At 51.5% G+C, this 23368-nt stretch overlaps 1 protein-coding gene across 1 annotated transcript; it reads left to right on the top strand.

Annotated features, from left to right (window-relative positions):
* Positions 1-10246: 10246 nt before the first annotated feature.
* Positions 10247-10402, top strand: LOC100328640 (ribosomal protein L39). Its single transcript, NM_001171254.1, has one exon. The coding sequence runs from the start codon at positions 10247-10249 to the stop codon at positions 10400-10402; it is 156 nt and encodes a 51-aa protein (NP_001164725.1).
* The last annotated feature ends 12966 nt before the right edge of the window (positions 10403-23368 follow it).

Raw genomic sequence — 23368 nt, 5'->3', positions numbered from 1 at the left:
GAAAGTTCTCTAACCCATGCCATTTTACAGGGCCCTGACCTAAAAAAAAAAAAAAAAAAAAAAAAAAAAAAAAAAAAGTTACATCTTTCCGAACATCTGATTTCTATGGCACATTGCATTGCAGCATCAACACCCAGAGGGGGCCGGCACTGTGGTGTAGGTAAAGCCCCCACCTGCAGTGCCGCATCCTATATGGGGGCTGGTTCCAGCTGCTCCACTTCCCATCCAGCTCTCTGCTATGCCCTGGGAAAGCAGTAGAAAATGTCCCAAGACCTTGGGCCCCTGCACCCACGTGGGAGACCCAGAACAAGCTCCTGGCTCCTGGCTTTGGATTGGCCCAGCTCTGGCCGTTGCAGCCAATTGGGGAGTGAACCAGCAGATGGAAGACTTCTCTCTCTTTCTCTGCCTCTGCCTTTCTGTAACTCTGCCTTTCAAATAAATAAGTAAATCTTTAAAAAAAAAAATCCAGAGAAGAGAGGAAAAAATAAAAGGTAGAGGAGTTCGTGCATGGGAGGTTTTATCTGCCAAGCCTGGAAGTGGCTCCATGCACTGGCTAGCGGCAGAGGGCTGGGAGAAGGATGCAGTGCTCAGACACTGTCTCTCCTACAGAGAGCAAGAACTTGCTTCCGGTTCCTGTGGTGGAAAACAGGCTCTCCCACCCAGAGCCACAAGGGGAGGGATTCCCCACACTGATAAAGGAGCTCCAAAGGCTCAGGAATCAAAAAGATGACAAACATCCCCTACGGGCATCACAAGAGAGCCTGGGGAAGCCCCACTGGGGCTGGAGGATCTGCTTCCAAGGGGTTTGGGGAGGAGAGGCTGCCTAAGGCCCTCAGGCAGTTTTTGTACTGAGTGTTTTCTGTTTAAAGCAGGGGGGAATTTGCGATTCAGGATGCGATTGAATCACCAGCAGGCTAGGGAGGTGTTCTAGCCTTAACCTCACAGACGGCTCTGCCTCAGAGAGATCTAGACCTTGTGGAGCAGACGTGAGAGGCCACCAGCGATGGAGTCCCTTCTTGAAGGCTTAGCACCATGCATCCACGCAGAAGCAATGAGCAAGAGGCCCCGTACTGCACGTCCCGACAAAGCTCTGGAGACGGTAAACTAAACACCTGTCTCTGTAGTCACTGTCAAAGTTCTTGGTCCATGTGACGCTTGTCAAGGGTTTCGTTGTCATTTCAGGAGTGGGCGTAAACCTTGATCTGTTTTGTGTGTCTGGTAACAAATTGTCCCCAAACTGAGCAGCTTAAAGCAATGATAAACTCCTATCTCACACAGATCCTGTGGGTCGGGATTTGGCTTTGCTGCGCCCTGTGAATTCAGGATCACCATGGAGGTTGCAGGCAAGATGCCGCCCAGGGCAGCCTTCTAGTGGGAAGACTTGAATGGGGTGGAGGACCTGTTCCCGAGATGAGTCGCTTACATGGCCAGCCCAACCGTCCATGCTGGCTGTTTGAGAGAGAAGGCTGCAAGGTGCAAACACCAGGAGGCAGGGCTCACCGGGGGGTCTTGGGGCCGGATCTCACAGACAAGGTTGGTCTTGTGCAGTATGCAGTTGGCATTTGGGTGCCAGCATGCTCATGTAGCTGGGTAGCCACCCATCTGTTCGTGTCCTGGCTGCTCTGTTTCTTTCTTTCTTTTTTTTTTTTTTAAGATTTATTTATTTACTTGAAAGTCAGAGTTACACAGAGAGAGAGAAGGAGAGGCAGAGAGAGAGAGAGGTCTTCCATCCGCTGGTTCACTCCCCAACTGGCTGCAACTGCCAGAGCAGCGCATATCAGAAGCCAGGAGCCCACCCACGTGGGCACAGGGGCCCAAGCACTTAAGCCATCTTCCACTATTTTCCCAGGCCATAGCAGAGAGCTGGATCAGAAGAGGAGCAGCTGGGACTTGAACCGGCACCTATATGGGATGCCAGCACTGCAGGCGGCGGCCTTACCCACTACGCCACAGTCCCTGCAAGTGGTCTGGGAAAGCAGTAGAAGATGGCCCAAGTACCTGGGTCCCTGCCACCCAGGTGGGAGGCCTACAAGAAGCTCCTGGCTCCTGGCTTCAGGCTGGCCAAATGCTGGCTGTAACAGCCATCTGGGGAGTGAGCCAGCAGATGAAAAATCTCTCTCTCTCTCTCTCTCTCTCTCTCTCTCTCTGTAATTCTGACTTTCAAAATAATTAATAGATTAAAAGAGAGAGAGAGAGAGAGAGAGAACAAGGGAGGGAGTAAGGAGGTGGGATATCTCACCTCACCGTGTGGTCTCAGTCCTAAGCAGCTGCTTCACCTGCTCACAAGTGTCCACATTCTGGCAAGATCAGCGCAAGAGTAGATCCCGCGCTCCAAGCCTCTGCACAAGCAGGCCCCTACGCTCAGACTGCCTTTCCCTTTGCTGTCCTTTATACACCGCCCACACCCTCTGTGTCTCCCTAACACACTTCTATCCATCTTTCGAGGCCCCCTGAAACAACGCAGCCGAACTGCTCCCTGTCTCCCCCACACAATGCAGCCCTGCTCCCTTAACTCCGCTGTAGTAGAATACGTCACAGCTACAATATGTCACACTCCTCCTACCTTCCCTGTGGCGGTCCCCTCTGAACTGTGCACACTTCAGGAGCAGGGCAAGCAGCAGGCCCTCTGGGCTGGCTACAGAGCCACCATGGCCTCCCTTGCTCATGGAGCCCAAGTCCCATACGGTGATGACCCTGCCTGCTCAGAGCCCACCTAAGCCAAGGGCTCGCCTAATGGATCCTGTGACCTGATTTGGCCAATGAGATGTGAGGGCAAGTCAGCTTCCCCCTCCCCGCTGGTAAGAGAGACATGGCCACTATGATGTGCGAGTGACATCAGCTGTAGTGTTTATCACAGGAGCAGCCCAGAGAGTCTCAAAGATGCCGAGACCACGTGGAATCCCTGACCCCACTCTGGGATCTCTTACCTCTGAGCTTCTTGTTCGGTTGGGCAGTCCAAGTCGGCATCGTTTAAGCAACTGTCATTCAGGGATTCTGCTAACACAGTGCCCCCTTAGAACACTCTCATGCAGGTTGGATGAGTTAGTGCATGCCAGCTCCTGGGCCCCTAAGGCAGTCAGGTCGCCGTGCCCAGCTCCGCGGCAGCCCCCAGTCCACACGTGACACCTGTCTGAGGAACGAGTAAAGGAGGTTTGGATGCTGACCCAGTGGGTTCTCATTGCTGACGTCAGAGCATCTCTGGGCTGCCTCCTGCTACACACTGGCAACTGAACAGCCTACCATCCAGCATTATGCTATCCCCGTAGAAGATTTGTAGTGCATGAGGGTGGTCATGTTGGGCCTTCATCAAGAACCACTAACTTGGCTAGAAGTTAACCTCTGGTCCTGCTCGATTGTGGCTGCTGTAGCCCAGGATCACAGGCTAAGTGGGTGAGAAACAACAGAACTCTTGCTCTCAGTGCTGGAGATTGGGCACCAGCATGGCTGGGCTCCGGTGAGGGCCTTCTTCCGGGTTGCATGTCATTCATTGCCTGCTCCTTGTTTCCACCCGACAGAAAGAGGGTGTCTTTTACAAGGACACTGATCCTATTGTACACTCTCACCTAATCTCATCCCAAAGACCCCATCTCCTAATAGTGTCCCACTGGTAACCCCAAGCCTCTACCCCAGTGCCTTTGATGTCGATGTCATCAGGCCCTGGTTTCTCTCCCTAGCTTGCAGTTCTCGCCTTCTCTTTGATAATGACAAGTCAACTCCTTGTTAAATTAAAGGAGTGGCACAAGGCTCAGGCAGGCTGCGAGACCCCAGATCCCAGACCCGTGATCCAACGGCCACCTCTGAGGTTAACACCCCAAGGCCAGACTCTTCGGAGAGCTTCACAGGAACTCCAGGGCCCTGTCAAACAAAGCAACACCTCATCTGCACAAGACCCCAGAAAGACGGGAGTCCACTCTGCCCACACAGAAGAAAGTGGCCAAGTCCTCTCATTGACCATGAGCACTGCAGACCAATCAGAGACCTGCATCTGAGCTGACTGACACGGCTGGACCCCAGCTTGAGTTGATAACACTCAGCGCCTTTACTCCCCAGGGAGTTCTGGAATTGGGCAGTGGCTGGCTGACTCCTTCCTGGGTGCATCACAAATGAACCCCTACTTTCTTCCACCACCCTGGTGTCTGATGAACTGCTGTGTGTTGGGAAGGCAAAACTGAGCTTTTGGGGCAGGTGGGGTCTACAATATTGAGGGTTAAGACTTCAACATATGTATTTGGGAGGACACAAACCTTCAGGCTATGACAAAACTCAACACAATTTAAAACGATGGCCATCAGAGTCTCATGTTGGGTACTAAAAGATAGGACAAAAAACCAAAGTGCTTTTCTCTCTACTCTCACCCAGCACTCACTCGATTCACCTTCCCCACATGGCAAGCCATCCTCTAACTCAGTCTGTTCTTACCCTGCCTGCCTGGAGACAGCATCGGATCCCTCAGGCAGAGGGCTCAGTGCCCAAGACTGCCCTGGCTTCGGATGCCAGGCAGAAGCCCAGGCATATGCTCCTGATGGACAGCTGTCCATCATTGCTCTCACAAGCCTCCTCCTGGTGTGTGAGTAATTTGCTGCTGCAGCTCACGCACCTCGGAGAAACACTTTCCTTAAAGGATATGACAAAGGACACAGGTGAAGGTATGGGGGGCAGGGCAGAGAGATTCCGTGGCCTCTCCAGGTCGCCACGTGCCAGGCACCTCCACCTGTTCAGCCACCCTGATGCTCTGGGAACCCTACCCTGATGGGTCTTTGTGGAGGCTTCATTCCCTAGGCAAGGTTGATTACACCACCGCCCTGGGGTTGTTAGCTCAACCGTTAGCCCCTCCCCCCTTCCTCTTTCCTTGAGCAACCCCATCCTGAAGCTGCCCCCCAGCCACCACTCATCTCCTTAGTACCCACAGAGGGTGTGGGAGCTTCTGGTCAGGAAGGGGAGCCCAAGACCAAAGATGAAGTTCACACCATCACAGGTACCCTCCAGAGCCAAGGCCGAAACCTCCAGGGCTTTTTCCCTGGTGGGAAATGGGTGCGTGTGCAAAGAGTTCCGGGTTCTCACAGGCTACTGGGCAAACTCCACTGCCCTCCAAGGGCTCTCAGCTTCCCAGGGACCTTCCAGCTGCTCTTGTCTAGAAATAACGTCATCTGGGAGACAGTGTATCAGGTAACACAGGGCAGTGGGCAGAGACCCGCACGAGAGTCTCAGCCCTAATAAACTGATCATCTTGGGGAGGGTCTCCTGCCACCCCTGAAACCCCTCATCTGTAAGACAGGAGCCAGGTTCTCTAACCCCAGTGTCCTGCTGCTATGGGCCTGTGAACCTTAATCTTACTGCAGCTTCTTGACCCCCACAGAGATAAGAGCTCAAAACAGAGGCATAAAAATAGTGCACAAGTGAGAGCAGGATTTATTCATGAGAGAGAGAGAGAGAGAGAGAGAGAGAGAGAGAGAATGAGAATGTATTCACGTGTGAGTGCGGGCCACCTCAGGTGGAGAGATACCCAGAGAGCTGCCTAGAAGGATAGGGAGGAAGCCAGAGAGCAAGCCTTCTGGGGTTGTACGGTGCCTTCAAGTGGAATTAAATCCCAAATCCCACGAGAGGTTGGTGCTGTGGCGTAGCAGGTAAAGCTGCCGCCTGCAGTGCCGGCATCCCATATGAGTGCCGGTTCAAGTCCTGGCTGCTCCACTTCCAATTCCGCTCTCTGCTGTGGCCTGGAAAAGCAGTAGAAAATGGCCCAAGTCCTTGGGTCCCTGCATCCACACAGAAGACCTGGAAGAGGCTCCTGGCTTCAGATCGGAGCAGATCCTGCTGTTGCGGCCAACTGGGGAATGAACCAGCAAACAGAAGACCTCTCTCTCTCTCTCTGTCTCTCCTTCTCTCTGTTTGTGTAATTCTGACTTTCAAATAAATAAATAAATAAATAAATCTTTTTTTATTTATTTTGACAGAGTTAGACAGAGAGAGAGAGACAGAGACGAAGGTCTTCCTTCCATTGGTTCACCCCCCAAATGGCCGCTACGGCCCGCCTGCTATGCGGATCCGAAACCAAGAGCCAGGTGCTTCCTCCTGGTCTCCCATGAGGGTGCAGGGCCCAAGCACTTGGGCCATCCTCCACTGCCTTCCCGGGCCACAGCAGAGGGCTGGACTGGAAGAGGGGCAACCAAGACTAGAACCCAGGACTAGATGCCCATATGGGATGCCGGCGCCGCAGGCAGAGGATTAACCAAGTGAGCCATGGCGCCTGCCCCAGTAAATAAATCTTTTTTAAAAAATCCCATACGGTCATTGTGGCGTCTTCTCCCTCCTGGTCCCAGATGAGATCTACAGGTGCACCCTGGGAAGGTGGTCATATGAAGCTGACAGGTGAAGAGGTAAATTTATAATGCAGGGCTGGCAAAAATTGCAGCTCGGCTACTCCTGTGTGACTCCTTGCTGGGCTGCCCCCACCACTGTGAATTTGAAAACTGACTCCACCATATGAGATGCCGGTGCTTCAGGCCAGGGCTTTAACCCGCTGTGCCACAGCACCAGCCCCTCTTTTTTTTTTTTTTTAAGAAAGACAAAGAGATTGTCCATCCGCTGGTTCACTCCCTAGATGGCCACAATGGCCAGGGCAGAGCTAGGTTGAAGCCAGAACCAGGAACATCATCTGGGTTTTCCAGATGGGTGGCAGGGACCCAAGCACATGGGCCATCTTCTGCTGGCTTTCCAGGTACATTAGCAGAGAGCTTGATGGGAAGTGGAGGAGTTAGGACCTGAACCAACTTCCATAGGGGATGCTGGAGTCGCAGGCAGTGGCATCTCTCACATGGGTGCGGAGGCCTGAGCCCTTGGCCCAGCCATCCTCTACTGCCTTCCCAGGTGCTTTAGCAGGAAGCTGGATCGGAAGTGGAGCAGCGCTTATTCGGGATGCCTGCATTGCAGGCAGCTGTCTAACCTGCTGTGTCACAGTGCTGGCGTTGGCCAAGCTAATTCCCAGGAGGGAGGAGGAAAAGAGTAAAACGTTCTACAGAATGTCCAGTGCCAGGCTTCCAGATCAGAGAGGCAGAAGGCCAGGAAACTGTTGGAGGTGTCCTTGAGAAGGCTGGTCCCTGAGGGCTGGGCTGAGCAAGGGGTCCCCAGTGAGGGGTCGTCAGAGGGGGAGGAGTTGTGGGGTGGTGACTCCCGTTGGCGGGGAGCCCCAGCCTTCAGGGTGTGGGTGTGGGGCTAAGAGTTATCCCCCTCCGCCATCACTCAGGCTGAGGATCACGGATTCCCTGCCAGTGCCCACGCCGTTGGGAGCCTGCCTCTGCTCTCTGAGATACAGGGCAGCTATTGGCCAGCAAAGCCTCGCTGTTGCCATTCAAGGTGATCCATCATTTTGTACTGTGGCTCTGACCTGGCAGGCTTTCTAAAACTCTCTTCTCAGGGCCGGCATTGTGACAGTGGGTTAAGCTGCCGCTTGCAATGCTGTCAGCCCGAATCCGAGTGCCGGTTGGAGTCTGGGAAGGCAGCAGGTGATTGGCCCAAGCACTTGGGAGACCTGGATGGAGTTCCTGTCTCCTGGCTTCAGCTATGGCTGTGACCATTTAGGGAAGTGAACCGGTGGATGGAAGATTCTCTCTCTCTCAGTCACTCTGCTTTCCAGATAAATAAACCTTTTTAAAAATGTAACAGAAAGAAATTGGGCAGCAATTTCTGGGCAGCAGTGTGGGCAGCAGTGCCAGCGGGGTCCTAATGCAGAGTTCCACGCCACACTTATCGGGGATTCCCTGCCACAGCCTAGTGAACAAGGCACGAGGATCCTCGAATTCCAGAGCGACAGCATTGAACTGTCTCACGATGTCTTCCCTCAGCACACTGGCAGCAATGAGCCTTCCTGCTATTTAAGGGCCCTGAGTGGAGTTGGAGTGGCCCTCTGTTGGTTGTTCTCTCTCAGCCTTCCCTAATGGGGGTTGTGACCATGCTCATAGGAAATATTGGAACTGGGGCCAGCATTGTGACACAGCAATGCAGGCGTCCCGAATAAGCGCTGCTCCACTTCCGATCCAGCTTCCTGCTAAAGCACCTGGGAAGGCAGCAGAGGATGGCTGGGCCAAGGGCTCGGGCCTCCGCACCCACGTGAGAGATCCAGATGGAGTTCCTGGCTCTTGGCTTTGGATCAGCCCAGCTCCGGCCACTGCAGCCATTGGAGAGTAAATCAGTGGATGGAAGATTCTCTCTCTCTCTCTCTCTCTCTCTCTAATTCTGCCTTTCAAATAAATAAAATAAATCTTTTTAAAAAATGAAAGAAAAAAATTTTAAAAACACAAAGAAATCTCCTTTCTGCCAGCCGAATGGTTACTTGCGGTCAGCACAGCTGATAATAAGCCCCTGTGGGAAAATAAGTGGTCAGAAAGCCACAGATTAGGGCTCTGGGAAATCCCTAATCCTAACTTCAGCCACATCCATCCCAGCCACAGGGGCAGCCCCCTCTAAGAAGCCTGAGTCCCACCCAGGCAGCTATCCACGCATGTGTTTGTTGGTTTGGTTTCGTGTGGAGGCTTGGCCGTGGCTGCCAGCTGGCCAGGAGGTTGAGTTTGTCCCTGCTTCTGTCCTCAAAGAAACAAGAGGATGGCTTCAATGGCAGAAATGGACAGCTGTCATGTTGTCACTGTGAAAACTTGAGTTTTTTCAAGGCTGCTTTTAGTTTCCACTGAGAATATCCTTGTACCCATACTCAACTGGCTGATCGCTTTTCAGTAAAACCTGGCAGAGATGTTGCCCTTGCTCACTCCTCTCCAGTTTGTCAACCCCACCCCCAGTCAGTGCCCAATGCTGGCCAATGCTGCAGGTGCATCTGCAGGCAAAGGTGACAGGTGTGACGCCTTCCTGGTCTGGAGGCCTGTGCCTCTCTCCTCCTCTGCAGACAAGGTGGCTGTGACTAAGCAGAGGGCCGCGTCATTCGCATCCAACTTTGTCCATGAGCTGTAAACCTCAGCTCAAACATGTGTTTGCTACAGCGGCTACCATTGGAAATAACTAATACCAGGGCCGGTGCCATGGCCACGGTCCGCAGTGCTGGCATCCTATATGGGCGTTGGTTCAAGTCCTGGCAGCTCCACTTCCAATCCAGCCCCCTGCTAATGTGTCTGGGAAAGCAGTAGAAGATGGCTCAAGTCCTTGGACCCCTGCACCCATGTGGAAGATTGGAAGAAGTTCCTGGTTCCTGGCTTCGGTGTAGCCTGGTTGCGGCCATTTGAGGGAATGAACCAGAGGATGCAAGGTCTCTCTCTCTCTCTAACTCTACCTTTAAAGTAAATGAATAAATATTTAAAAAAAAAAAAGAAAAAATACCATAGTACTTCAGAAAGTTCATGGAAAATGGAATAAAAATAAGTTTATTTTGATACAAAAATTTATCAAATCCATGCATACAAAGGGCCTTCAAAAATTCATTTAAAATGTGTATTACTTGAAAGCTATGCAAAGGAATGCACATTTGTCACCATGGTTAAGATGTCACTCAGGATGCCTGTACCTCATATTGGAATGCCTGGGTTTCAGTCGTGGTTCTGCTTCTAATTCCAGCTTACTGCTAATATACAGCCTTAGATGGCGCAAAGTAGTTGGTCTCTGCTGCCCGTGTAGGATACCTGGATTTTTTGGCCTGAATCAGCCCTGGATGTTGTAGGCATTTGAGGAGTGAATCAGTGAGTGGAAGAGATTCTCTCTCCCTCTCTCTCTCTGTCTCTCTCTTTCTCTCCTTCCTCCTTCTCCTTCTCCTCCTCCTTCTTCTTCTCAGTCTCTGCCTTTCAAATAAAAATCAATACACATTTTCTTTTTTAAAAAGATTTATTTATTTTACTTGAAACTCAGAGTTAGCTACACAGAGAAAGAGGCAGAGAGAGAGCTAGAGAGAGAGAGAGAGAGAGAGAGAGAGAGAGGTCTTCCATCCGCTGTTTCACTCCCCAGTTGGCTGCAACAGCCAGAGCTGAGCAGATCCGAAGCCAAGAACCAGGAACTTCCTCTGGGTCTCCCATGTGGGTGCAGGGCCCAAGGACTTCGACCATCTTCTACTGCTTTCCCAGGCCACAGCAGAGAGTTGGATCAGAAGTGGAGCAGCTGGGACTTGAACCAGGACCCACATGGGATGCCGGCACTGCAGGAGGCAGCTTTACCTGCTATGCCACAGTGCCGGCCCCAGTACACATTTTCAAATTTAAAAAACTAGGCATCTCCTTCCCTCCGCCATCGTGGTGAGTGCACCTGACTCTTCCGCACCATGTCTTCTCACGAGACCTTCAGAATCCAGAGATTCCTGGCCAAAAGACAAAAGCAAAACCATCCCATTCCCCAACAGATTCAGATGAAAACCAGTAATAAAGTCAGGTATAACTCCAAGAGGAGACACTGGAGAAGAACCAGGTGGAGTCTATGAGGAATTGCACTTGAACGGCTGGCATACATATTTCCGCTGTCTCAGCCTCACTGTCTTTCTCACCACATCAAGCTGAAGGTGTCGCCATTGTCTGGACAGCTGCACGTTTGATGAGGGCTGTGACCAGTGGGTTGGTGCAATAATAAATACATGAGACCTTTTGAAAAGCAACAACCAGAAAAAAAAAAAAAAACAACTAGGCATGGATTTCCAAATATTTTGCACCCAGATAAACTTCCTTTTAATTCTATTTTCCAACACATTTTAAAAAGACCCTCCTGTAGGATCAGTTTTCAGACTGCCCGTTTCACAGGCTTGTAAGTAAATGGTTGGTGCAATCTAGTCTCCCGAGCTCGGTTCTGAAGCTGGCAGGGAGCCCTCCTACGTGCGGCCACAGCTGGGCCTGGGCTGAGGATGGTGAAGACAGTGCTGAAGGGCTGCACAGCTCTTGTCTCAGCAAATGCAGAGCAGTTGCGGGCGCCGGCTGGAAATACCAGAGTTACACAGTGCTGCTTCTTCGAGCAGACGACACTGGACACAAGTTTCATTGAGTCAACGCCAACCAGCTCTCCTTTGATCCTTTAACTCTTCATCTAAACAGCACAAATGAATGCAGGCGTTATCTCGAGGGTGAGAAAACACCATTCCAGGAAAACAGGCAAGTAAAGTAGGCGAAGCAAACCGACTCAGAGGAAAATGTTTGTTCTCTTGAGTTATGAAACAAAAAATTGAAGCAGCTGCAACCCAATTCCTCCCCTCCCCCTCTCTCTCTTTTTTTTTTTTTTTTGTTAAGATTTATTTATTTGAAGGGCACAGAATCAGAGAGAGGGAGAGAGACACAGAGAGGTCTGACATCCACTGGTTCATTCCCCAAACGGCAGTAATGGTTGGGGTTGGGCCAGGCAGAAGCCAAGAGCCAGGAAGTGCATCCAGGTCTCCCACAAGGGTGACAGAGGCCCAAGCACTTGGGCCATCCTCCACTGGCTTCCCAGGCACATTAGCAGGGAGCTGGATGAGAAGTGGAACAGCCCAGACTTGGGATACTAGTGTCAGAGGCTGTGGCTTAACCTGCTATGCCACAATGCCGGCCCCCAATTCCCTCCTTCTGAAAGGACAACAATCAAGTTGGATTGGGATCCACCCTCTAACCTCTTCTTTAAAAATCTGTTTCCAGGTAGGAACACGTAGACAAGTCCTGGTTGTTAGAACTTCAGGATCTTTTGAGAAGACACAATTCCAGCTCACAGTCAGACAGCTCTGGCAAGCTTGAGGTGAAAATTGCCTGCATAGATGATGATGTTTATGGCAGGAAAAATGTCTGTATAATGCTAGGGAAACACAGGATACCATGCAGCAGTAATCACCCGGAGGCGTCCCCTTTGGCCCACAGATGCACCTGCTGGGCTGCATCTGGAGCCAGCTGTGTTGGTCACATGTCAGCATCAGCCTCCCCTCCACCCACCCCAGGATGGACAGAAATAAACAGAAAGGACTATAGACATGGTTCAGGCTGCAAGGCATCTTAATGCGACTTAAATGTGTGTAGATATTAGCACACCATTTACAGCCCCGGGTCCACGTTCATTCATTTCCCCCTGCTGTTGGAACTTCGCCGGGGAAGCTTGGAGAGATCTGGCTTCAGGAAATCATTCAACAGAAGCCTCCAGGCGCCGAGACATTCATGGTGGTATTCTCGGTATTCCCACACCAGAGGCAAAGATGCATTCCAACTCATCGTCCTTCTGTCTGTGGTGCTGGGGGCTAGGGGAGCAGCAGGGAAAACCCCTCCCTCATCCGTATTTACAAAGGGCCTGTGGTCCCAACTGGTGACTGTTTTCATAAATTGCATCCTAAACACACTGGCATGCCAGGCAGGCATTAAACGGTAATTAAGAAAAATGTAAATACCACTTAAAATTCCTAACGACGGAAAATGGCACGTTAGACTCTATTTGAAATACGCATGCCTGTTGACTTTTGTCTGTTTTGTTTGCGTCTGTATACCTGATACAGCGCCAGGCATGTGGTAAGTGCTTAATAAGAATTTCGTGCATTGATTTATTGTAGTGAGGACTGGGGAATTATAGGCAAAATTAAATTAAAAAGATCATGGTTGAACTTGGGTAATGGGATCATCAACGTGTCCTTTTTTCCTAAAAATTCATCTTATACAGGTTTTTTTTTAAAGATGTGTTAATTAATCTGATAGGCAGAGTTAGAGAGAGAGTGAAGGAGAGACAGATGGAGAGAGACCGTCCATCCATCGCTCCACTCTCCAAATGGCTGCAACTGCCAGGGCTGGGCCAGGACAAAGGCAGAAAGCTGAACTTCCACCTTGGTCTCTCGCCTGGGTAGCAGGGCCCCAGGTCCACTTTCCTCTGCCTTCCCAGCATGAATGGGAAACTGGAGCAGAAGTGGAGCAACCAGGACTCCAACCAGCGCCCTGCTGTGTGACACCAGTGTCGCAGGAGGCAGCTAAGCCCTCGGCACCATAACACCAGCCCCTACACAGTTTGTTGAAAAATAAGTTAACAAACTGAAAAAAAAAAAAAATAGAAACATAGATGCCACCAGTACTCAGAGGCCAAGGAAATGAAAACCTTAAAGAAATTAAATATAAAGACTGGGCCTCCCGGATGTCCCCCACGCTGAGGGCTGCCAGGTCTGGTTACTCCCTCGAGGCCACAGCTGCTCCCTGCAGGCCTGCCTGGGGCTGGGGACATCAGCTGGAGACAGAGGTTTTGCACAGGGCCACATGTGAGGGGACGAAGAGCCAGACTATGACGATGACAAGTAGCATGGAGGAACCGCTCCTGGAGACTGTCTCTTCTTCCGTCCTGCTTCTGCCCTCCCACAGGGGAGTCGGATTGGTTTCCCACATCTGCATGCCCTCTAGACGGGTTTGGCAAAATCTGTCTTGATCAATCAGCTGCCACAGGAAGATGGAATGTCTACTTGTGCTGGCAAAATGAAACATCCACATAGACGAAGCGTGGAACGAGCCCTCAACACCAGCCAGCCCGGCCCCAGTTGCTCACGCGGCTCAGTCAGAAGGCTGGTGGGCTCCCGAGAGAGCTCCCTCCCTCCCACCAACGCGCCCATCACCATTCCTCTCCTGAGCCCTGGAGACTGGACCCAAAAGTGGATGTCCCAGTTCCTTCTGCTGTCCCCACCCTGCAACCACCATCAGAACTGCACAGGCCCAGGAACTCTGGCCTGGACCCCTGGACCCCTGGACACCTCCTGACCGTTCTCCCTGCCTCTACACTTGGCCTCACCCACCCATCCTCTACACAACAGAACTCAAACAGTATTTTTCACTTTATGTTTCTGTGTGGGAGCAAACTGTTGAAATCTTTGCTTAATGTATGCTAAACTGATCTTCTGTATATAAAGAGAATCGAAAATGAATCTTGATGTGAATGGAAGGGGAGAGGGAGTGGGAAAGGGGAGGGTTGTGGGTGGGAGGGACGTTATGGGGGGGAAGCCATTGTAATCCATAAGCTGTACTTTGGAAATTTATATTCATTAAATAAAAGTTAAAAAAAAATTACGACTTTGATCACGTCACTCTCGTGCCTCACACCACCACCTTCAAGGATGCCCACTGTGCCTGGGATAAAGTGTGGAATGGGATGTGGATTATCACAGGGCTCACCAGTGCTGCCCCTCCTGTCTCTCCATCCTCCCCCTAAGAGCTCCCCCTCATCACTTCACTGGTTACACTGGCCCTTCCCAGGCTCTCAGATGGTCGAGCTCTTCCATGGCTCAACACCTTTGTAGATGATGCTCTTTTTGCCTGGAATACCCTGATACCCACGGTTTCCTGATGAACAGCTATTCATTGTTCAATTCTCGACTTAAAGTCAGCTCCTTGGAAAGGCCTTTTCTTTTTTTTTTTTTTAAGATTTATTTATTTATTTATTTATTTGAAAGGCAAGGTTACAGAGAGGCAGAGGTAGAGAGAGAGAGAAAGGTCTTCCATCCACTGGTTCACTCCCCAAATGGCTGCAACTGCTAGAGCTGAGCCAATCCGAAGTCAGGAGCCAGGAGCTTCTTCTGGGTTTCCCACACGGGTGCAGGGTCCCAAGGACTTGGGCCATCTTCTACTGCTTTCCCAGGCCACAGCAGAGAGCTGGATGGGAAGTGGAGCAGCCAGAACTCGAACCGGTGCCCATGTGGGATGCCAGTACTGCAGGCAACAGCTTCACCTGCTATGCCCACAGCACCAGCTCCAGAAAGGTCTTTTCTAAATTTCACATAGGTTAGAAAAATCTGCAATGCCTTCTAGAAGTTTCCATACTTATCTTTCAAGCACCTATCCAAACACAAAATGTCTTCTTTATCTGTACACCTGGTGGTTAGTGTTTTAATTGGTTTCACATCTATCTTTCCCATTAACCTATAACTTCTTTGAGGGCAGAGAAGGGGTCTGGTAAGACACCAGGCTCATGGTGAGCCCTCAACACATGTTTGTCAAATGCATGATCAAATGAACAAAGCCAGATATCAGTTAAAGCACAAGAAAGATTTCCTGGCTATGCCTTTAATCTTTGAATCCAAATTTATTCAAGAGCTTCATGATGAAGAGTAACCGAAACTCATAATTCTTGCACTAACATGGAGGGTGCACCCCAAGGACATACTTCTTGCTTTGACAGTTCATTTCGAGAGGAAAAAAAATAGCAGGCAATCGGATACAGCCCAGGGAGGCAGACAGGGGTTTGTCTTGGAAAAATCATTAGATACTTTATAAATCAGGCAATTTCAGGCTGCGAGGGATTCGGACATACCCAGCTTGTCTCAGTTAATGGAGATCTATCAGTCAGGACTCTCAATGCTGCACGTGACCAAGGACCCAACTCAAGTTGCCTTCAACAGCAACGAGGATTTATTGGTGTCACAGCTGGAGGGTCGAAAGACAAGTTCTGTGGCCTGATGCTGTCATCAGGGTCCCAGTCCCCCCCCACCCCCACCCCGTCCCTGACCTGCCCTCCCCTCCATTCACTGCTTTCTTTGTAGTCTGCACAGGATCACTCAGGCTCTCTTTCCACAGAAGTCATCCAGAACGCACGCCTCTTATCCCAGGAAAGACAGTGCCTGTCTTCCAGAAGCTTCCGCAGAGATTCCCAAACCTGCCTGAGCCGCAGAATCCCGCACAAGCCGATTCCTGGTGCCCCTTCCAGCAGCGTGGTCCCTGAACTCGCTGCATCCGGTGAGGAGCCTCAGAATCTGCAACTCTGGACTCTTATAGAAAGCCACAAGGGAGAAAACGGAATTGGCCCCTAATCCTACCCTCTGGGCAACACTTGTTGAAGTTTTTCCATAAAAGTAATCAACGCCACAAGTAAGAAAATCAAACAGTACAGAAGGAAACGTAAGAATGTCTCTGCCCATTCCTTCCCCTGCTCTCAGCCTCCTGCAAACTTCCCATTAGAAAAGAATTTGTGCATTTATCAAAACCTAGAGCGTTACCATTTTATGAATTTTATGGAAAACGGATCACACCATTCTGCTTTTTGCTTTTCTCACTGCACAGCATAACCCAGAGACAGCGCTCTACTAGCTAAGGAGGTCCTCTTAAATCTATGGGAAAGGTGTGAGAATCCAGCCCAGTTTCCTCAGCCAGGCTTCAGGAGCTGGCCCCCGGCTGGTTTTCCGCACACACGGCGCTGCTGCACACCTCCTCCTCCGAGCTTTGGCAACCTGGCCCTCTTCACTGACCTCGGCATGCTTTTGTGGGGATGCCAGAGTCAGGAGTCAGAGCTGGTCCCTGACATTCCTGGGTCAAAGGTTATTTGTATTTAAAAAATGTGAATGCAGGGGTGGGTGTTGCCTTGCCACTGGCTAAGCCACTGCTTCGTTCACCTGCACTGCTTGCCCGTGTGCAGGTCAAAGTCCCAGCTCCTCCACTTCCCATTCAGCTTCCTACCAATGCACATTAGGAGATGGCCCAAGGGTTTGGGTCCCTGATACCCACATGGGAGACCAGGAAGGAGTTCTGGGCTCCCGGCTTTAGCCTGGCCCAGCCCTGGCAGTTGAGGCTATTTGGGGAGTGAACCGGTGGATGGAAGATCTCACTCTCTCTTGGTCACTCCCTTTCTCTGTCACTCTGTCTTTCAGGTAACTCAATAAATCTTTGTTTCAGGTGCTTTGTTTAATTGTGGCCCAAATCCCTTTGTTGAAGGTCACTAGCCCAGTCTCCATGGCCTTTGGAACATCACAAATGCTGCCCTTAATCACATGCAGCTGTCTTAGGGCAGTGCTGGGCTGGGGATGGGAGTGTTGGGCATCTCTGTTTGTCAAAGCTCATCTCATGATTCCGAAGTTCCTCCAGGTGTGTGAGCCACACAGATGCTCAAACTCCCCACCACCACCACCACCAAGGTTGCATCCATTGCCTTCTGTCCCCTTGCTCTCCCTGGCGAAAGGCGTCAGGAAACTATCATTCTTGCTGATGGTGAAGAACAGTCTGGCATCACGGTGATCTGCATCGCGTCACTTCTCAGGGAGCTAGAACAACTCGCCAGGTGTTTACTGGTCTTTGGTATCCTCTCGCCTGCCAGCCCAGCTTCTCTGCCAAGTGTTTATGGCTATATCTCTGTGAGTTGTAAGAGCTCTTGGCAAATGATAGCTATTCCTGGGTGCTCATCCATGTTCCAAGGAGATTTTCCCCTTGCTTATAATTTCTTCCAACCGCTTCCTGGGTTTGTCAGCTTATTTATATGCGAGGTTTGTGTTTGCTCCGTTTGAATGCGGGGGAATTTTTAGATCTTCTGCCTTTATGGTTCTGGGGAGGACTCTAGCTTTTAAAAGCTCCCCAGGTGAGCCTGTGCAGTGAGGGAGTTACTGCCTCACAAGGTATAAATAAAGGAACACAGCCGTAGCGCTTCGGGGTTTACAGCTGGGAGGGGAGGGGAGATGGCATGCAAAGGGGACTGGGTACAGGAGGGTGCTGTGGGAGAGCCTCCAACCTCCAGACCAGCCTTGGGGTGCCCACCTTCTCTCTGGTCCTCTCCTATCGGCTCCCCACCCACAGATCTTTGCTGAGGGGAACAGACGAAGAAGGCAGTGGGAGGCAGAGTGAAGGCAGCCACACAGCCGAATGGGTGGAGACTGGGGTCACTCCTTGGATGCAGCAGAAGCAGTGCCGACAGCTGGACCAACGAAACTGGGCGGGGTGGTGGGAAGGGGAGTAGAGGGGTCTCAGGGCTGTCATAGCCCCCATCCATCCTAACCCTGCTCCAGAGCCAGGGCAGCCCGGACCTCACTTCTTCTCCACCTGCTAGGAAGGGCAGAGTTCCACCCTCTGCCATCTTGGCCCATACAAGAAGGGTGCTCAACTCCACTTCCATTCCTTGTTATCCAAAGAGCCAACTCTGCAGAGCTGTAGGAACTCAGAGAAAAGCCCGATTTCTGTGGGCTCAAGTGGGCAGGGGAGGAACATCAAGTTTTGAGGAGAAAGCCAAAGAAATTTCTAGAATGGGGCCTGGGGGAAGGTGGGGTGGAGAACGCGTTTTTGCTCAGTCCTGTGTGCCTGGATTAGATCTCGAGCGATCTAATGGCTGAGCCAGTCCGTGAGGAAGGAGAGAGATGAGCAGCACTTCTCTCTTCTCCCCGAGGACCCCGTGCCGTGTAGTCAGTGCTCCATGGTGTTGATGGGGAGGTGAGGCTACACCAGCAGCAAAACTGCAGAGGTCAGAATGCAACGATGACAATCATGGGCTGGGACAGCGACCTCTTCAATGACAGACGCTAAGAGGGAGGAGTACACATGGAAAAGCGGTCCCTGCACCATGTGGAGGCATGAATGACCTTGCTCAGGGCATGATGTGGCTGACCTCAGGGTTTGCAGGAGCCCTGCGTGAGGGCGCTTAGTGGCACGCATTAGGAGTTAGGAAGAAATCGGCACCCAGACGAGAGGTGGTTTGCAGTATCTGAACCGAGGTTGGGATCCTGACATTGGGATGGTTTCAAGACACCTGGCAAAGGCCCACTGGAATGTCTCTGGTGACTGAGCTGTCCCAGGGACTGCTGGGAGGAAGGGGGAGATGGAGGGGTTGGCTTAGTCAGGCAGAGTGACTTCAGCACCTGCACGGAAAGGCTCAGCCTGCTTCCTCCTCCCGTGGCAATCGGTGCCCATGGTCTTTTCCTGGGCCCTGGCATTTGCTGGCATGTTCTTCGTAACCCCTCCCTAGTCGAGGCAGCTTGGCTGCCTCGGTGCCTCCAGGAGGCCAAAGAGAAGAAGGCAAATGGCTGAGAACAATTGCACAGGCAGGAGCTGGGTGACAAGCAGCAAGGACAGGGCCAGCTGGGAGCCACATGTCCCTGTGGGCGGGGAGCACAGCTGTGGTCACATCACGGAGGGCCTCAAATACCAGCTCCATGGAGACCTGTTTTCTGCCAGCCCTGGGCAGAGGAATTAAATCCATCTGCCACTCTGGATACCATGGGTAGGCCGGCCAAGAGCTCGCTGGGGAAGCTGTGTCACTCACCAAGACGTGAACAAATGAGACGCCGGGATGAGGGTGGTGACCGTGGGAAGAAGGAGGGAGCCACAGCAGGGGAAGAAAGGACAGGACAGGACTTAGGGACGGAAGGAGAAGGAGAAGGAGAGGGCTGAGCCGGCCTGGAGGCATCACGCCCCCGCCCCCTCCCCTGACACCTGCCCATGGGCTGATCTGAGAACCCACCCACCTTGAACCTCAGGAACTTGGTCTCATCAGAGGATTCAAAGTCACGGTTTTCTCTGTGCTGCAGGCCCGAACAGGAACACTGTTGTCAACACCAGTGCCATGGCTGTGACAGGGTCCACGCACGGCATCGGCTACAGGGAGCGCTCTGCCGGCTTCCTTATTTATTTACAAAGACTCACCGGAGCCAATGGTTCCTCCGGGAGCCTCAGAAAACCATGTCCACGCTACAGTGTTCTGCCTTCTGTGCTTCTAAAAGCTAACTCTACAGAACTTGGTGTTCTCAAGGAAACTGGACTCTATTAAGAAGCCTCAATCAGCAACTCTCCCAAGCTTACTCTCATTAAAAAAAAGAGCTTGATTTCATGGGACCAGCTGGGCTCAGAATATGTTCCGCGAACTCTAGCTCTCATTAGCTTTCCCTCTTGCTCAGTCCTCTTCTCTTCTTCTGGAAAAACGATGGAGCAACAGTCAGTACATTCAAAAGAACCCACTAATATTTATACAATTACGAATTAATACGATAGTCAACCCACCACCCAACTTCAGACCTGGAGTCTTATCAAGTCAGTTAGCCCTCCGTATACAGTACCCATGGCTTCAACTAACCGCAGGGTTCAAAAATAACGGTTGGGGGAGTTTGGGGGGGTATTGCATCTGAACAGAGCAGGCACAGTCTCTTTCTCTGGGTCCTATTCCCTAAACAATACAGTGTAGCAACTATTTAAGCAACATTTACATCTAGTAGGTACTGTAGGATTTAAAGCCAGTGGGAGGAGATGCGTTGGTTCTATACAAACACCACACCATCTGTGGATTTGGGTATCCCCCAAGGGTCCTGGAGCCAACCCCCCACACATCCCGAGGGGGGCACGCCAGGGCCCAAGCTGCTCATGCGCAGTCCTCTGTGGGGGAGGGGCTGCAATCTCCATCTGTGCCCTCTTGGTTGACATTCCTCCCCGCGTTGGAGTCAGCTCTTCCTGAGGTCCGGGAACGCTTCCAGTCCCCAGCTCCCCGGCACCTGGAGTGCTCCCACCACAGCATTAAGTGCACAATGAAAGCGTGATGAGAATGAGTGGGGAACAGTGAATAACACTCTGCTTAGGATTTTGAAACCAGTAAATAAAATTATCATACACTGTTTTAATCATGGCGCCTCACACCGTTTTGGTGTAATTAGCCTTTTATTCTTGCTCATATTTTAATTATGAAATAAATATGCAAATGTATGATAATAGTACAGCTAAGCAAATTACCCATTGCATTTGAGGAAGCACTCAGGGAAATTTTTAAGTGGGACCACAGTTCCGACAAGGAGTTGCAGAAATGGGCTCAGGCGCAGTGGGCAGTCTCCTTCATGCGCAGTGAACTTGGCTCCAGGAACCCAGCCCTTTGGAGAGCCTTCATGAACACCTGTTGGGAGGCTCTGGGGGTGGCAAATGTTTCCCCTCAGTGCCTGCTGAGCCTTCTGGATTCTGATCAGAGCCTGGATCCTTGGAGCTGCCTGGATGCAAAAGCTCCCAAGGATGTAGACTAAGCCCAAAGCCTTTATTCCTGGTTCTCTAAAAAGACATGGAAAACGGCTGGCGCCGCGGCTCACTAGGCTAATCCTCCGCCTTGCGGGGCCGGCACACCGGGTTCTAGTCCCGGTCGGGGCGCCGGATTCTGTCCTGGTTGCCCCTCTTCCAGGCCAGCTCTCTGCTGTGGCCAGGGAGTGCAGTGGAGGATGGCCCAAGTGCTTGGGCCCTGCACCCCCTGGGAGACCAGGATAAGTACCTGGCTCCTGCCATCGGATCAGTGCGGTGCGCTGGCCGCAGCACGCTGGCCACGGCGGCCATTGCAGGGTGAACCAACGGCAAAAGGAAGACCTTTCTCTCTCTCTCTCTCACTGTCCACTCTGCCTGTCAAAAAAAAAAAAAAAAAAAGACATGGAAAACTACAGTCACTGTCTTATCACCATGTGTGTCCACATCATGTGTTTTCATTATCCTACTGAAATCATGATCGATCTCTGTGGTCTCAGACCAACGCAGCAGTCAAGAAACACCATCCAGTGACCCCAGCAAACAATCCAAATTTCTTAGGACAGATGTTGAGCACAGAGTTTGTGTCACTGCTTAGGCTGCCTGCATTGCATATTGGAGTGCCTGGTTCAAGTCCCAGCTGCTCTACTTTCCATCCAGGTCCCATCTTATGTGCACCCTGGGAGGCAGCAGATTATGGCTCGAGTACTTGGGTCCCTGCCACCCATGTAGGAGACCTGGTTGGAGCTCCTACCTCCTAGATTTGGTCTGGCCCCAGACCTGATGGCTGCAGGTATTTAGGGAGTGAAACAGCTAATACAATTTCTCTCTTTCTCTCTCTCTCTCTCCCCACCCCCAGTCTCTCTACATTGCAAATAAAATGAAAATAAATCAAAGTTTTGTTTTATTTTGTTTTTTAAATTGAAGTTCTTTACATGCATGTCTTACAGACACACGGCCAGGCAATACCTCTGTAAGCCTCCCTCCCTTTTCCATCTGATGTGCCCGTGCTGCAGCCCATCTCTCTGCAACACTTCCTGAAGAGCTCGCCAGCCACAGCCTGGGGAAGCAGAGAAGGCTGCGGCCGGCCTGACCAAAGCAGCCCCTTCCCAGCGCCTGGGGCAGGGGAGAAGTGAGCCTTCTCTGCCGGGTCAGGGAGGCGCCGGGCACTCACCACACGTGATGCGTTTTCTTCCCATCTGCACTGTTGCCTTTCCTGCACGGGGGCCCCGTGAGCCTCTGCCGTGCAAGGAGCTGCTTCTGCACAGGACCCTCCAGCGTGCAGTAGCAGGCAGGGCAGATCTGCACCGCAGGGAACGCACCGCGTGGGAGCGGCGGCGGGGCTCCCGCAACTCAGCTCCAGTGACGACATTTTTCTGTCACCAGCGGTGTAAGGAATCATCAGACCTCAGTGAATGTCAAGGTTATGAATGGAAGCAACCCTGCAGACACCTTTCAGTAAATCTGGATTGTGGCACAGTGTGTTCATCCACCGCTTGTGGCTAAAACCTCACACTGGACTCACGCTTTCAGTCCCAGCTGCTCCACTTCCTATCCAGCCCTCTGCTAATGTGTATGGGAAGGCAGTGGATGATGGCCCAAGTCCCTGGGCCCCTGCCACCCATGTGGGAGACCCAGGTGGAGTTCCTGCTCCTGGCTTCAGCCCAGCCCAACTCTTGCCATTTCGGGCATTTGGAGAGCGAACAATGGATAGAAGATCCTTTTCTCTCTCTCTCTCTCTTTCTCTCTCTCTCTCTCTCTCTCTCTGTCACTCTGCCTTTCAAATAAATTTTTTTAATATTTTTTTAAAATTTTTTGACAGTTAGTGAGAGAGAGAGAGAGAAAGGTCTTCCTTTCATTGGTTCACCCCCCAAATGGCCGCTACGGCCAGAGCTATGCCAATTTGAAGCCAGGAGCCAGGTGCTTCCTCCTGGTCTCCCATGCGGGTGCAGGGGCCCAAGCACTTGAGCCATCCTCCACTGCTCTCCTGGGCCACAGCAGAGAGCTGGACTGGAAGAGGAGCAACCGGGACTAGAAGCCCATATGGGATGCTGGCACTGCAGATGGAGGATTAACCAAGTGAGCCACGGCGCCAGCCCCTCAAATAAATTTTTAAAAATACATTAATCTGGGGCCAGCACTGTGGCATAGTGGGTAAAGCCACCACCTGCAGTGCCAGCATTCCATATGGGCGTCGGTTCGAGTCCCAGCTGCTCCACTTCCCATCCAACTCTCTGCTATGGCCTGGGAAAACAGTGGAAGATGGCCCAAGTACTTGGGTCCCTGCACCCGCATGGAAGACCCCGGGGGACACTCCTGGCTCCTGGCTTCAGATTGGCACAGCTCTGGCCATTTGGGGAGTGAATCAGCAGATGGAAGATTTCTCTCTCTCTCTCTCTCTGCCTCTGTGTAACTTTGCCTTTCAAGTAAATAAAATAAATCTTTAAAAAAATACATAGATCTGAGAAATGCACCTGCCTCTCTTGTCTCGGGGCTGTGGCCCAGTTTCCTGTAGCCTGTGATGGTTCCCACCTACCCCCTCTCCCCACTGCCTCACATTGCTGCTGTCCCCCATCTGTGCCCCTCCCTCCCTTCCAAGGTGTCCTAGTACAACGGATTCCTGTGGAGTCATTGGGTAGGGGCTTGCACATCTCTTCACTTTTCCTTTTTAACGTATCTGAGACAGGAGAAAGAGAGAGAGCTCTCCTAAGTGCCAGTTCAACCCCAAAATGTTTGCGACATCAGGTTGG

Source organism: Oryctolagus cuniculus, chromosome 9 (genome assembly GCF_964237555.1).
Source record: "Oryctolagus cuniculus chromosome 9, mOryCun1.1, whole genome shotgun sequence".
NCBI lineage: Eukaryota > Metazoa > Chordata > Mammalia > Lagomorpha > Leporidae > Oryctolagus > Oryctolagus cuniculus.
This window is presented reverse-complemented; position numbering and strand designations above follow the sequence as displayed.

Coding starts and splice junctions, on each gene's coding strand:
- LOC100328640 (NM_001171254.1), top strand. CDS start 10,247: ATGTCTTCTCACGAGACCTTCAGAATCCAGAGATTCCTGGCCAAAAGA.